This window comes from Colius striatus, chromosome 11 (genome assembly GCF_028858725.1).
Source record: "Colius striatus isolate bColStr4 chromosome 11, bColStr4.1.hap1, whole genome shotgun sequence".
NCBI lineage: Eukaryota > Metazoa > Chordata > Aves > Coliiformes > Coliidae > Colius > Colius striatus.
The window spans coordinates 28,691,029-28,707,769 of NC_084769.1; the positions used below are offsets into that span (position 1 = coordinate 28,691,029).

The 16,741-nt window shown below is 36.6% G+C and overlaps 1 protein-coding gene across 3 annotated transcripts in view; it reads left to right on the top strand.

Annotated features, from left to right (window-relative positions):
* The window catches only part of PARD3B (par-3 family cell polarity regulator beta), a 407,820-nt gene that overhangs the window by 252,231 nt on the left and 138,848 nt on the right, over nucleotides 1-16,741 (top strand). For all 3 annotated transcript variants that reach the window (XM_062004452.1, XM_062004454.1, XM_062004453.1), the window contains 2 exons: nucleotides 14,840-15,046; nucleotides 16,037-16,271. In XM_062004452.1, coding sequence (XP_061860436.1) covers nucleotides 14,840-15,046; nucleotides 16,037-16,271 — 442 coding nt within the window. The remainder of the gene's footprint in view (nucleotides 1-14,839; nucleotides 15,047-16,036; nucleotides 16,272-16,741) is intronic.

Genomic DNA, 16,741 nt, shown 5'->3' on the forward strand with positions numbered 1-16,741 from the left:
AAGTTTATATCTTATTTTTCCAATAGCTCACCTTGGCTTCAAGGACTTAGAGACTGAAGGCAAACACAGTTTCTGTTTATCTGCTAATCTTCAATAGATTTTGCTTCTTTTGAGTTTTCTTGCTTCCCTTTGAACACACATCAGCCCTTAGTATCCACAACAAAAAAAGATCCTCACATAAATGTTTATCAGGGTTGTTGCTGTGAAGAAAAGTTATGATTGATTACTTGTTACTTATTTTTTCTCTTACAGCAAGATTTGGACTCAACTAGTAGCTTCCCACATCTTCCTATGGGACTGTTTTTTCTCGGGGACCAATTAAGCATATCTAGAGGAACCATTACACTTTTTAATGTAATAACTTTAACTTGTGTTTCAAAATATGATTTTTAGTTTTCTGCTCTGAAGTAAATTTTTTAATATGTATCACTATTCAATATGAGGATTGATATACTCATTGAAGTTTGAGGGAAGAAGCTGCCAAGCAGCTGTGATTAACTGTGTGATAATATACATTAAGTTTTTTGAATGATATAAATTTTCTAGTAATTAGTTGCCATAAGTCTACACAAAACTACTTTTGCGTTATCAATTGCTGGTCAGTCTTCAAGCACCACTTCCTCCAAGCCCAGGATCAATGTATCCCGACATGCAAGAAAAGGAAAAGGATGTAGGAGGCCTCCATGAATGAACAAGGATCTGCTGGGACAACTCAGGCAGAAAGCAGCCATCTATGAGAAGTGGAAACAGGGGCTGACTTCTTGAGCAGAGTATAGGAACATTGCCAGGGCATGCAGGGGTGCAACTAGGAAGGCTAGAGCCCTTCTACAATAAAATTTAGCTGGGTAAGTTAAGGACAGTAATAAGGCATTTTTCAAGTACATCAGCAGCAGAAGGATGGCAAGGGGGAATGTGGGCCCGCTGCTAAACACTGAGGGTGCCCTGGTGACTGAGGATGCAGAGAAGGCCGAAGTACTGAATGCCTTCTTTGCTTCAGTCTTTACGGCCAAGGCCGACGCTCAGGAAGCCCAGTCTGGCAAGGATAACAGGATGCTCAGGACAGCAGAGGACTTGCCCTGGGTGGAAGAGGAAGAGGTTAAAGACTTGTTGCCCAAGCTTAAGGGTCATAAGTCAATGGGTCCTGATGGGATGCATCCTAGAATGTTGAGATAGCTGGCTGATGTGATTGCTAAGCCTCTCTCCATCATTTTTGAACAATCATGGAGGACAGGTGAGGTACCAGAGGACTGGAGAAACCTCATGAGGTTCAACAAGGACAGATACAGAGTCCTGCATCTGGGAAGGAACAACTCCCTGCACCAGTACAGGCTGGAGGTTGACCTGCTGGAGAGCAGCTCTGCAGAGAGACCTGGGAGTCCTGATTGATAATAAACTAAACATGAGCCAGCCATGTACCCTTGTGGCCAAGAAGTCCAATGGCATCCTGGGATGTATCAAGAAGAGTGTGGCCAGCAGGTCAAGGGAGATTCTTCTCCCCCTCTATTCTTCTGGAGAGAGTCTAACGCAGTACCACCAAGATGATCAGGGAACTGGAGCATCTTTCATATGAGGAAAAGCTGCAGGAACTGGGATTATTTAGTCTAGAAAAGAGGAGACTGAGGGGGGATCGTATTAACATTTACAAATATCTAAATGATGAGTGTCAGTAAGTTGGGGCATCTCTTTTTTCAATGGTATCTAGAAACAGGACAAGGGGTAATGGGATGAAGCTGGAACACAAAAAGTTCCATTTAAATACAAGAAAAAACTATTTTACTGTCAGGCTGATGGAGCCCTGGCACAGGCTGCCCAGGGAGGGTGTGGAGTCTCCTTCCTTGGAGATCTTCAGGACCCGCCTGGACATGTTCCTATGTGACCTTATCTAGCTGAACCTGCTTCTGCAGGGGGATTGGACTAGATGCTCTCTAAAGGTCCCTTCCAACCCCTACCATTCTATGATTCTATTATATTCTTGAGGAAATGAAAAAAAAAAATATTTCACAGGGTAACCAAATTTCTCTCTTAATGAAGAGGAAACGCTTGTCCACAATCAGAAGAAGACTAGAGAAGGCAAAAATATTTCACAAAAAAGTATCATTATGTAGACGCTCAAAGGTTTTTATGTGAAGGACACATAAGGACAAAAGCTATTTTCTGATACAGTGGGTCAACTTGAAAATTTAAACTGCAATGCTGGTCACTGTAAAAAAGCAAAATAAGAAGTTTTGATATTGCTAGAGAAAATTGCCAGAGCTACTTTATATTCTTGAAACTATCCAAAATGTTTGTGTGCATTTTTTCTTAATGTTTGTAAGACCAGTTTTTATTGTAGTTGAAGCAAAAACTATAATTTCAAGAATACTAGTGATACTCTTTATTTAGTTTTAAGAATCTACCAAAGAGCTAGTAATACAAGTAGTAGTATCTTAATTTTTATATTACTATAGCATTTAGAAATGCAACTAAGAACTGATGCAACTGTGAAGAATGAAGGTTTTTTGTTGTGTGATTTTGTGTATATATATATATAGCCAAATATATTTGCCTTCAATTCTAAGTAAACTGTGTGTTAATGGACAATATATGGATTTTGAGGGCAGAGAGATCAATATGCCATCCTTTTAGTATTAAATAAGACAAATATAAAATTCAAAATGAGATTACTGGAGAGGAAGCCATTTATTGTTGCAAGCGATTCAGGATATTGCATGGAAATATGTCATTTCCAATATCACATTAGAATTTGAAAACTTTATACCTGCTAACTAACAGATTAGCATAACAGAAAAATGTTAACACAAATACATTTCCTGTATTTGTGCTTTATACCTCACAGCATTTCTTTGTACACAGATTTACTTCCTGCTTGGTTGATGATCAACAATAACTCCTGCTTTGCACATTAATATAATTACTTTATCTCCGTAGAGGTATTTTGGCTAGAGGTCAGGCCATACTGAAGTTAACTCTCAAGCAAAACAAAATCTGCAGATTAGTATTTCAGAAATTAGCATTATCCAGCATATTTTGGATGAATTCCATCAGTCTTGACTAAAGAACCAGCAAAATATCAGTAGAGGAGGAAACCATTATTTAAGAAAAAGAACAAAACAAAACATACTACTTGGAAAGTGTTCTTTTAAAAATATGTAAATAGTAGTTCAATAGTGATTTCTTTATTTTTTAAAATGCCATCGAACTAGAAAAATAACCCAGTTAAAATGTGCTGTAACATAAATAAGTCACTTCCAATTTTTTTTTTTTTTTCATCTGCACTTCAGTGACCACAGACACACATAAAAATAACCAAGGGAAAACTGCAACAAACCACTCTTGTGAGCTGAAGTTAGCAGAGGTGCCACTGCCTCAGGAAGTTCACATGATGGTGTACTTAAAGCTTGAGGTAATATTTCAAAACTGATAATCTGTGATAGTGCATCTTTGTGCTGTTTAGACTCCTAAAGCTTTTATTTTTTTTGGACCTTTGATTCCTTGATTAAATAAAACCAGAACTGTCAAACGGTAAACAGGTTCCTATTGAAAGGCATATGAAGACATTAATTTCCTCTTATTCCTTTAGCAGGACTGGGGGACAACTGAAGATTGCTAAAATAATAAAGAGCTTTTTCAAACCTACAGTCACTACTTTGAATCCACCATGGGCCGAATTTACTAACATCTGACATTCATGCTGTAACTTAGTTAAAATGAGTTAATATTGTCAGACTCTGTAGGCAGGTTTATGTCATGCCTAAGTATGTTGCCAGTAGAGTACAAAGATCAGTAGACAGGTACTCAACTGCTATAAGCTGAGAGAGGTAGAAAAGTGTTGATATACTCCAGCTGAGGATTTGGCCTCCAGACTTGAACCAGGTTGGAAATTAACCTGCCTGTTGCAGTTCTAGAGTCCCAGTTAATTGAGCACACTTAGGTTTTGATCTTAGAGCAAGGCTCCTAAAAGTTGTAGTTGCGGTCAGTTGCTTAGGACCATATTCTAGGCAAAGATTGCGGTGCAGTATTAATTTAGGGCATTTCATTGTACTAATGTATTTTGGTTGGATTGCTGTATATTTAAAATAACTGCCAGTTTCTGTAAACAGTTGTCTTTATCATATCAGATTTTGAAATTTTGTCCAAGAATCTAACCACCGAGTAGCTGAACTAGATCAAATTAGTGACTGAGCTTTGCACCTGATCCATGGTACTGTATCAGTTTTCTGAGATGGTTGATTAAAAGTCTAATTAACCAAGTGTATCCTGATATACTTGTGGCTAGATTGGTTCATGCTTCAAGAGTGTATGGAGTCACTGAGCAGACTCATGTTTTCTTCAATAATACTGAGTCGCAGCTTAGAGGAAACCTTTATTTTTTTCTAAGATAAACCATCTTGGACTAGACTGTATTAAAATGTCATTTGATTGTGCTTAACCTATATCAGATTATCTTGGTTGCAGTATCATTGTGGCTGCTACTTATCGCCCTGTTAAACCTGGAGAAGTTTGGAATTTCTGGTCATAATTTAGAATAGTGCTGTAACTAACTTCTCCAGAAATGTCCCTATTGGTTAATAAGGGATGTCACCAAGAAGAACTGGAATGATGCTTTCTTTTCTTTTGACCCTCTATTTCTGCAGTCTAGTACTGCATTGTGTTTGGGAACTTTTTTTTATCTACTTTCTATTTCTTAGGAAAGTGAAAGGGAGCAAGGTGAAGCCATTTTGTACAGAGGCAAGAAAAATGTGTAAGAAAATCTCAAGAAAAGTTTGAATCCATTTGCTACTGCACTTAAATCGTATTCTAAGTTGTTCCATGCAGCAATTCCATTAGCTTTTCTAATTTGCCACTTAAACATATTGCAGCAATACAAAACTGCATATTGAAAAGATTCTAAGCATGTAACTTGGTAATTAATAAAGTAGAATCTTTAGGGTACTAAAAATTGCTGCAGAGGGAAAAAGCCTGGAAATCTGTGGAGATTCCCTTTTCTATTGTGGCTATTAAGGGCTAGGTGGATGTTTTCTAAATATATCTAAGAATGTAACATGTTCTCTAAAAATACAGACTTGTAAAACCAGCTTTCTTTTATCTCTCATTCACATCCTTGCTGGCTTCTTTTTAAAAAGAACCTTTTCATTAAAATGATACATCATGACTTATCTAGCAAGGGAGCTTCAGGCCTCCTAAGGAAGGATTTTACTATACATGCCCAAACAAATGTAAAGTGTAAAGCAGTAAATCATTGAGGCTGGGTCTCTGAGTTAACCAGTGTGACTAAAGTGGTATTTTAACTTTATTTTTAAGCAAGGCTGGGATTGTAATCCAGTTGTAAATCATGTCTGTTAAACCCCCAGAAGATAGCCAGATGTCATTGACTGTGAGTCTGTGTCTTTGCACACTATAGAACAGTTTAGCAAAATCCTTGGCTGCAGCTATATAGAAGGAAGATTCTTTGGCATTTGTTCCATGTGATTTTTATAAGGATTTGGTTTTGTGGAAGAAGGCCTCGAAAATACTTTTAAGACCTATGTTTAAGACCTACAAAAATTGTTCTCAATACTAAAGTCTTGATTTTACTTATATTCTCTGCTCACGTGACCCTCTGCCTTCTTGAGTTTCTTATTAAGCTTTTGAACTTATTTAAACATACAGGATGAGGTGTCTTCTGATGTAGATGGAATCATTGTAATTGCTGAAAATGTGCACATGGAATATCATTGTATGCTCACTTACCTATGTCAGTGCATACGTATTTCTGTTCATGTGCTTTAGGCGCAAGTTTATGGCCAAGTTTACCCAGATCCAACTAACGTTAGAGGAAATAACCTAGACATGATGAATGAAACTTTCCTTATCTAAAAGCTGTAATAAAAGGCTTGAGATTACAGCTTACTTGCATGCAAAGTTGAAAGATTTCTTTCCAGTCTTTTTTAAGTTATTGGTGAACAGACTTTAAAAAAAAAAGTGTTACCCATCTGGAAGAATGTACTTTTCTCAGTCAGTCAGATATGGCAAGAGAGGCATATTCTTTGGGGTTTTTTGTTTTTCTAACATTCTCTCTGGAATGAGAGCAATCAAAGAAGTTTCAGTAGAGAGGAAGATAACAAAAAAAACTTGAAACGTGAAATAAAGCTGGATTAAAGACCTAATATCACAGAATCTTAGGGTTGAAAGGGACCTCGAAAGATCATCTAATCTAACTCCCCTGCCAGAGCAGGACCACCTAAAGTAGATTCAACTGTAAAGAATCTACAATAAAATACTGATATGAGATTTTTAAGCATTCAAATGATCTTAGAAATCTTACTAGGAAATAAAAAGGAACTTTTGCAGAGTACTTTTCCTGAAAACCTACATAATCCTTCCAAATCCTTTAGGAATTTTGAGTCAGAGCTGTGCCAGATAACCATTTCTCTTAGTTAATAGTAGGTTTAACAAATTATCCATATTCTCATTCAAGAGTTGGATTTTGACATCAATTTTTCAAAACCATTTCAAGACAAATAGTATTAAAGTCACAAACAAAGCAATTTCAAAAATATGCATGCCTTTGCAAGTGGCTCCTCTGTTTGTGTGTTTGTAGGTGGTTTGGTTACAGATGTATATGTACCTTTTTTTACAAGTTATCTGCTGGTGGTGCCAAGCAAAATGTGCATTAATTTCTTAAACTGAAAGTTAACCTAGGCATTTTCTATTTAAATATATGCAAAAAAACAGAAGATAATAGTTTTTCATAACTTCTTCTGGAAATCAGTCTATAAACTGAACTAAATGTAGATGAGGAGCAAAAGATACAAGTTTGTTACTTCTTTTGCTCTGCTTTATTTTCAAGTGCTATAGACAACAAATTGTCTTGCATTTTTATACTAATAGGACACACCGATCACTGGTAAAGGTAGTTCTGGTTTTGTTCAGGGTTTATGAATAAAAGGGTTGTTATTGGAAAAGGCTCATTTACTCTGTGCCTGAGACAGAAAGTCTGAGTCCTCTGAAGCTTTTGTAAATACACATTGCAGAATCTTCCCAGACTGCAGTATTTGCTTGTTTGTAGTTGGCTAATCCAAAGTGATTCCCTGGTAAGGTTAATGCCCAGTTAATTGCTTCTAGCCTTGACATACAGTTTATTTGCTGCTTGGCCAACATATATTTGTTGCTTGCTCTGTGTAGAATTCTAGCGGATGTAGTGATGCAAACCACAGACTGGTGGAGGGCAAACAAAATAAATACAGTATTTTATGTTCTTTTAATTCAAGGCCAAGTGGATTTGGATGAAGAGTTTATTTAGTTTGCTGGCTGCTTCAGATGCTGTGGCATATTGATTCCTTTTATTACTAGCAGCCATTTAACCTGACCTCTCTCAGATCGGGTATTTTAAAAGCCATAAATTTTAACTTTACTTATGAGCAAGGACTGAGATGCTGTGAAAGCCTTTTTATTAGCAGAGCTTTGCCTTACTCCATGTTCATGTGTCACCCATGGCAACAATATTTAGAGCATCTTAAATTAGAGCAGCTGTTGGGCAGTTTGGTGGTGGCAGGGTTAGCAATAAAGAGAGCTCATAAATATCTCAAGCATGTAGGATTCACTGATCAGAATGTGGGCAGGCGTACAAAAGTAGTATCATTATTAGCAAAAGATATCCTTATTCCAGATTAATTTGTTAAAAATCTAGCTTTTATTTCCTAAGGATTAATGTTCACAGATAAGCACTTACTCTGTATGTACTTTTCCTTTATATAATTAATTTTATAATTGGAAGTTACGTTGGTGAAATTAAAATGTATTTTTCTTTCTTGCCTTGACTTGGCGTTTCTTTTTCAATAATCGCCTTCTTTGTTGTTGCAATAGCCTAAATTAATCATTGAGTGATGCTTAAAGCAGTCTTTGACATGCAGCTTATATTAGTGTTTGTAAAAATGTATCCATGCCAAAACTTGATGCATAAAAATGACATACCACTTCCTGAAGAGAAAATAATTGTGAAGTGATTGATATGAGTTAATTTCTGCATTCACGTGAAAAGAATTCAAAATTTTTGAATTGCCAAAGAAAATTAGAAAGCTTAATGTGAACTTTCTGCATGCTTTTAATTTGTTATTTCTGATTTAAATTAGTCATTTTTAAAAAAATATTATTTCAGGTTCAGTGACTAAGATTGAATAATAATTCATCAGATTAGTTCAAAATAGGCTTCAGGTTTAACAAAATAAATGATAATCATGAATTTATTATAAGTATTGGCTGGCTTCTGTTCTACTACTGAAGAAGTTTCCTCCTCTGTCCCGTGGGTCAGAGTTAACACTATAGATGTTAGCCTCATATCATTAAAAGTGACTTTGTTTAAATATTAATACAGGGACTTCCACTTCATATTAAAGTTTGGCCTGGAAACAAAAACACCGGCTTTGTTTGAGAAGTGTAATTTATATCAATCAATCTCAGAAAGTGTCACATTTCTCAATCTTTTAAAGCCCTGTTGAAATGTTTTATCTTATCATAGGGTGGGTGTGAAAGTAGAAGTAAAGCAATCACAGGGTGTTGGAATTGTTTTTCCATTTTCAATTCCAGCCTGATCAACTTAAAAGGTACCTGAAATCACTGGGGAATCTAATTTTCTAAAAATTAGACTTTTTCCTGTCTGTATCGCTTTTCCTGTACCTGTTTTCCTCTAGCAGATTGTAACCGCTGTATCTAAAAATCAATTTGATATACGTAAATGTCTTTGAGGAGAAAGCTCCTGCTTTGTAGAAGGTCAGGTAGATTAATTTTTACTGAGGCCTGTTTGAAAGCAAATGCATCAGTTTGTACCAACTAAAGAGAGAACACCAGCCTGCAGGAGGAGCAGGGATTCAAATGTCTAGGAAAAATTTTACTGGATGCAGAGCTATATTGCGAAGTGGAAGGTTATGTGGGAGGTTAAACTTGTGCAACTGAATGAAGAAAACTAATTATTTCAACAGATAACATCAGACATTCATTTATGCAAAACCAGACTGGGCTACGTTTTGTCCAACATTCAACCCTAATATAGCAAACGTATGTGTATTTCTCTGAGTGTTTTTGCCTGAACATCTTTCTTTTTTTGCTCCTAATTTTTAGCTTTAATATTATTGCACTGTGAAACGTGTTAGCATTTTTCAGTCATTTAATGCTGTACGTATTATTTTTCAAATATTAACACATTTTTCTGAAGTGTTGTTTGTAATTGAAAAGATAGAAAAAAATTACATTAGCATGTGTTTCTAAGATGACTTTGCATTTTCACCTCTTGAATATTCAAAGCCTCTTTCCTCTGTAGATGACTAAAGCTCAGTGTACCTTCTTGGCTACAAATTATGAACTGCTGTTGCCTGTAGTTGAAATTGTAGTTTGTGCAAATATGGGCTAAATTGTAATCATTATATGTAGTAAATATATAGAAATATTTGTAAATCTGAAGACTTTTTTATCAGAGAACTTGTTAAATTCTCCTGTGCTTTGATTTCTCTTTCTTAGCTTTTTGGTTTTTTTCCCTCTCAGGTGTGGGGTTGTCCTGTGTGTAGTATTCATGCTTCTTGTTTTGAAGCTTGGTTTGAGGCATCCAATGAATAAAATGATACATGTTATCTTTAATATGTGAGTGCAAGATAGTGATTTTTCTCTTGCTTTTTATCAAGCCCTCCATAATCTTTTCCGTTACCTGTATAAAGTAGTGTTGAAGAAAAGTCTACGGTACAATCTAAGGTTATTCTGCAAAAACATCTTGTTAAAGCTCTTCATTTGAAAATCACAAGCTATATGATGTAATCACTTATCAGATTCCTTCTTAAATCACCTCTATGTTGGATTGATTGGTGATTGAGGAAGTATCTGAATATAAAAATAAGTGAGAGGAAAAAATCCTTTTCAGTTGAGCATACTGTGAATCCTACTAGAAAGAAATGAAACACTGTTAAACAAAATAGTTCAGAAGTAATTGAACATAAATTTAAGTTACCATATGGTATTTCAACCCTGTGGGTAAGAACTGTGTCTGTCTACCTGTTTGCTGATGTTTATGGCAGATGGAAATTGGTAATAGTGATAAACATTCTATCTTTTTACTTTACATTTATTAAATATACTTTCTACACCAATTTATTTAGAAGTATATTTCCGAAAGGAGCTAATGAGAGAGTAAATCAGTCAAGTCTTACTGGCTCTCTCTTACCTTTTATGTCTTTGGACATCTTTCACTTGGGTAACAGATTTAGTTCATTGTCATACAAAAGGTTCTCTACAATAGGGATATGTTTTGCCTAAATTTTGCTGAGGAGCCTATTTTACCAGCCTTATACCATTTGATTCCGTACCACAGAAATCCTGCTTTTTTTCTTCCTGGAAAAAAAGTTGGGGTGTTTCTGAAACTATGCTTGCCATCCTCACCTCTGCAGGGGCAATGAAAGGTTTTCAATACATTAATATGTGTAAAAAAACCCCAAACATATATGTGATCAGTGAACTGATCATATTTTAAAAATCATGGGAACATATGCACATGAAAAGATATTTTAGACATAAACTTTAGAGAAGAGATAACTATAGATCAGTAGAGTTGAGGTAGGCCAGAGTTCAGTGAGTCTAAGTTGAGCATCATTAATGTTACCCAAGGTCCATGTCCAAAGCAGAACAGACATTGCCCTGTAGGTGCTTCCTGAGAAGCTGTTGCCGTATCTCACACTGAGCCTTACTATGAAAGAAGTCAGCCTTCCTGTTTCATGAACAAACAGTTGTTTGCCTGTTAAAGCACTCATGTGCTGTCTCCAAGATGCCACTACCCACAGGTGTTTTCTCTTTCCTAATGACACATGCATCGCCATCATGTGTAATGCAGTAGGAATCAGGAATGTGGGTGTTTAGGACTTTGTTAAACAGAGATACACTATTTATAATCTATTACAACTTTGTGTTTATTCCAGTTTCTCAGTCACACTTTTTCCCTTCTTTTTTCCCTCCCAACTGATATTTACATCCCTGTGTCTTTCAAAATGTAAATAGTAAATTAGTCTACAAATATGTTCCTCTAAATATTATCCTTTAGGCATATAGTTTCAGTTTTCAAGAATAATTGTTATCTAAAAAAGTAAAATTAATGATTAATACATACAATGTTTACTGTTCAGGATGTATTTCATTCAGAGTGGCAGTGATTCATGACTTTCTTGATTCATTCCACTCTCTACATATGCCTTTGGGGTGGCTTACATTGGCCACAACACTGTGCCATTTGTTTCCCTTCAGTTTTCATGACTGACATCTTGCTTTTGCAATGATTCCTGCTGCTGGGCTATTAAAAAAAACAAAAGAATGTGCAGATGTGGGAAAAAGAGAAGCCTGGAAAATACCTGAAACCAATAATAGTAATAGTGATAAAAGAATACAAAGCAGGTTTACTTCTACTAGTACATTAGGGAGGAAAAATCGATGGTAGTCATGTTAGCATTAAGCAGAAAATTAAGGTATGTATAACACATTCTTTTAGTTAAAGTATGATCAGTTACAGATATCATCTAGGAACCAGCAACTTGGTTTCAGCCAATTGTAGGCAGGTACTGACATCATTTTTCTTCTCTCAAATTCAGTAGAGATGCATGAAGCAATAATTCACCGCTTATGAAAAAATTAAGTGGCTACTTCAGCTGACATTTTACTGTTGTAGTACAAGAACCAATAAATGAGAGCTCAAGAACTAAAAATCCATAAAAAGAAACATTTTTACTTAGTGAACAATTAAAATTCTCATTGCCAGATTATATTTTTGCATTCAAAATCTGTGTATGGCTGGATGTGTACACAGACATACACACACTGCACTCCCAGAAATGTCTTTTAATAACTTGTAAAAGAGAAGAGGGGAGGTTTTGGTGTTTATTTGTTGGGTTTCTTGGGTTTTTTTAATCTAAGAAGAAAAATTCATGTTTTCAGACTTAAGGCAATCCTAAAGGTCTGCAGAAATGCAAAAGATATTGTGGAGTGGGGGGAAGGCAGGGGAGGGAAATTTTGGTAGTTGGGATCTAGTATGTGTTTGTTATGGAGTCTTGTGTGTTTTTCTGTAAAGCATCCAGTAATAGATGCTCACTGTGAGAGCAAGGGAACTGGTCTCCCTGCTTAGAGAAGCTACTCAGCTCCTCCGTCTTTAGTTGTGCACTAATATATCGTTGCTGAAGCCTCAAAATGAAATTTTTAAAAATGAATAAAAGCTGAATTGCAAAAATATTAAATTCTCGCTGAAAACCCTGGTGAGAATGTCTAAGGATGTGAACTCTGCGACTGAATGTTCCCCCTCTTAATGAGGTTATGTTGCTACTACTGTCATCAATAAGAAAAAATTCAATTATTTTTCACCTGAGTTCAGATCCTTCTTCGTGGGTGGATTTTTATGGTAATAGTGAGAAAATTCTGATGTTACTGGTGAAGTTGCAGACTAATTAGTCCTACAAGGAGCAAGTAAATGCTTGCTTACCTACTGAAGTTTCTCTGTAAGTTTTTAAAAAATGAGGACATCTCTTAAATGGTAGAATGCAGGAAGATCACAGATGTAATTTAACTTTCTTTGCCAGTGAGGGGGAAATACAGTTAATGTTTACCATTTTATACTGTCCTTTAATGTAACATTATTTCATGAAGTGATCATAAGCCAATTATATTTCTTTTGGGGACACTAGGAGAAAAAAAAAAGCTCTCCAAGGTAGTGATGTACTGAATTTACTTGGTAGCTAAAGGGTGTTCCATTTAGTTTATTTTCTCCACTTTTTAGTAGCAAACTGAAAATACTAAACAAAAGTCTCTCTGTTTTCTTTAAAATAGCAAAACCCAGGAAGTTATTGTTAGTTATTACTAAAATTAGTTCCTCGGGGGGACTTCCATGTTAGGACAAAATAGCAAAATAAAGACTTATTTTTACAGAAAGAAACATAATTTGCCAATAACTCTTGAGTCTCCCATGCAATTGTTTAAGGAATGTATTGGAGAAAAAAAATGTAGTATGTGTAATAAACATGGTTGTGCTGGCTTTTGACACAGCTATTTGAGGTATCTGCGGCAGCATGGAAATCGGCATTGACTGCAAAACCTCCCAGAGCCGTAGGCACCAGCTGATGGGCTGTACAGAGCTCTGGCCATCACAGCCACTGCACTGGCCTCTTCTGGCATTGGGACTGTGGACATTACGTCCTTGTAATTAATTGCCCTTAAACCTTCCCCAGCGGATACTGCTGCCAGGAAGCTTTGCCGGCAATGCATTGGTTGCCTGCTGCCCATGGAGGTGGAACCTGTAGCCCCTGGTACGTCTTCACCCACCTCCACTCAAGAGGCCCTCAGTTCAAGCCTGTGACCCAGCCTGTCTGAGAGCTCTGCTTTCCCTGGGCTGCTGCAGCCCAACCACACTCTGCTGGATTTGCCACTGTGCCCCATCTTCAGCGAGAGCAACCATCAAAGCTACTGAAAAACAAAGCAACTGAAAAACAAAGCAACTGAAAAACAACTTTTTCTCTGCTGATCAGGGACACTTTTGCTGTCTTTTACAGTGATTATCCTTCCCTTGTTTTTGCTCCTTATCCTGAGATAGGTACAACAGTGCCTCTAAACTAATGCACAAGTTTTTAGTGATTTTAAGCACCTTTATGTTGTATGCAAGTCATTGCTCTAATTCCATTTTATCACATACTAACTTAGCAATAGTGGTAGTCTCCAGAATGGCAATTGGCAAACAAAAGAAAGTTGCTCTGTATGACTGAGCAAACAGGTTTCGCTGTTAATTGTTTGTCTCCACACCACCACATACATTTCCACCCATGTCTACCTTATTTTCAGCTACATATCAATCTGCAGGTAATAAAAGTGTAAATTGTTTTATGTAGACACTACTGATGCATCTCTATTTGGTACCTTTCACATTTTAAAAATTCAGTTATCACTGTTAGTTCAGAAATAACCTGCACTCTAGGACTGCTAAAAACCACAGCACATAGTACCTAACATATGTCTTTCCGGTGATCCTTGAATCTCTTCAGACATGTCAATATATGGATGTGTATGTGAAGGTCATCTTATACTTTCTGGTTGTTTACATTAGTATCACTTGAAAACAAAACCATTTGTATTCTCGGGCAGAAAGCATATTGCAAAGCCTATTCCTCAGTGTATGTCACATTTACTGCTTTGCTATATACAAACTAAATAGATGCTACAAAGGCTTTTAATTTAAACTGTGAAATTCTTAACTGATTAATATGCATGTATTCTTCTTTACCTATTCTACTAACATTATTTTAATACTAAATAACACTAATGCATGTTAAGCTGTACTTTACTGGAGATACTTTTTTTCTTGAAAAGCCTGCTGTGTATGTTGATGATATAGCACCAGTTACAGCTTGAAGAAAACTAAATGTCATCTCACAGGAGACCATTCCTACAACCTGACTCACTCTGGTAACCAAAACTCTTGTTTTGTAGCAGTGTTTGGTTTTGTAAGTCTAATGATAATGTTCTCCTTGAGACTGTTAGCAGTCTCCAGTTGGACATCGCTGTCAAAGGGGAAAGAAACAACTCCATATTGTTTATCACTGGTGCAAGCTTTAAGGGTACACAGAGTGAGCCACCTGTTGTCAGGTCTGTAAATTACATACCATTCCTCCCAAGTCTGAATGGGGATATCTACTGAACTAGGTTTAACTTGATGTTATTTTTAGAACAAATTACATTGATTGCTGACTATTTCAAAGGCCCCAAGTAATAAAGTACACAATTAAATATATCTGTCTGACTAGCTTTATTTCTCTGTGTGGTTTTAGGTGAAAAAGCTTAACTATTTGTTTTCCAGACTCTTCTGGCAAAAATTTCGGTCCTACTCTGGGACTGAAGAAGTCCAGTTCTCTCGAGAGTCTTCAGACTGCTGTGGCTGAAGTTAGGAAGAATGAACTCCCTTTTCACAGACCCAGGCCTCATGTGGTCCGTGGTCGGGGGTGCAATGAGAGTTTCCGAGCTGCCATTGACAAGTCTTACGATGGACCTGAAAATGGAGAAGAGGGTATGTTGCTATTAGCTCTTATTGAGGGAGCCAGCTTCATTTGGTACTGCTGACGATCAACTCAATAATGCGAGTGCATGAGCAAATGGATTAGTCCAAGTGAAGCTGATCACATTTTAAAAGCTGTTCTTGTCTTCCACTGAGTATAGCTGTCTTTGCAGTACCTCATCCAACCTTGACTGAGTTTAGTGTAAGGTTTTTCACCGATCCCCTCCAGGGCAGGGGTGAGTTGGAGGATTTAGAGCTCAATCCTTAAATAATCGTATTTTTCAACTTCAAGAAGCAGCTGCCTTCTTCAGATTACACTAAAAATTATCTTTCTTGGTTTGCAGAGTTGTCTACAATTCCTACTTCTCCAACTAGGGAATTTTTTTCCTGTTATAGACAAGGCAGAGTGTATTGATAGTGCCCTGCTGCTCAATGTGTCACCATGGGCTTATAGACCCCAATCTGAAAATATATCTCCATAAGCATGAAGCATAAAACTATGCTTGGATCCTGAGCCTCTCAAATAGAAACAAAACAGCTCTTCTCCAACCAGACAGAGCAGTATCTATTTCTTGTTCAGACATTAAAATAGAAAGATTCCAGGGAGTGAATGAAATTATTTTATTACGTAGGTTGGTTATGTCAGTTGCCAGAATCTCTTGTTGAAGTAAGCTCTCAGTGTTTGCATCCCAGCGTATCAGTTTTCTCAAGCTGATGGAGGTTAACAAGCTAGATGTCAAACAGAATAGCATTTTACCGTGTCAGGATTTTTGTATCAGGAATATTAACTAGAAAACAAGTCACTAAAATAACTCTGCATTTAATTTGCAGTAGAAATCTGCTTGAATTCACTGGATATGTTTAGCTGCTCTTTAAATTATTCAATTAAATGAGTAACACTTGTGAGTCATTTGAGCACTTTGTAGGCACTCCTGCTCTATTTTGTGTTTGCATCTTGGTAGCCTTTAGCCATCCTCACTGTTGCTTTTTCATTCTGTGCAGATGGTTTCTCTGATAAGAGCTCTCACTCTGGTCAAGAAGCTCAGAACTTGGAATCTGCCTCTCCAGGGAACGCTGAAATAGAAGATACAGAATCCAAAGCAAAAAAGGACAAAAAAAATAGAGATAAAGAGAAGAAAAAGGAAAAGGGAAAATCTAAAATCAAAGAGAAGAAAAGAAAGGAAGAAAATGAGGATCCAGAAAAGAAAAAGAAGAAAGGCTTTGGTGTCATTTTGAGGTATGGCATTTTACAAAGCAAAACAGCCACCCATTTTCAGTATATATAACACAGGAAACAAGTGATCTTCTCATAAAGTAGTGGAAAAATTATTTCACTTGGACTCAAAATAATGTTTATGTTATTTAAAAAGAAATCAGTTTATACTTCTACACCAAACTTGTAGCTGAGGCAGAAGACATTTGGCAGACAAAATGTCTTTTTGTGCCTTTGAAATTCATTCCCATATGTCAAAAAAGATTCAAGGTTTCAGGCTAAAAACAAGCGTGTGTCAGTGGGAGAGACTTTATAGGGAATATTTCTGAGTAACACATGACCCAGTCCCACATTCAGACTTTTGCCTTCTCTTCCTTTGCTTATCTGTTTCCTTCACAAGCTTTAGGGAGAACAGGATTACTCATGTTAATGTAAACAGTCTAGAAACATTTGCAGTTGCTGAAAACCATTAGCTATTATAAAATCTTTGCTTC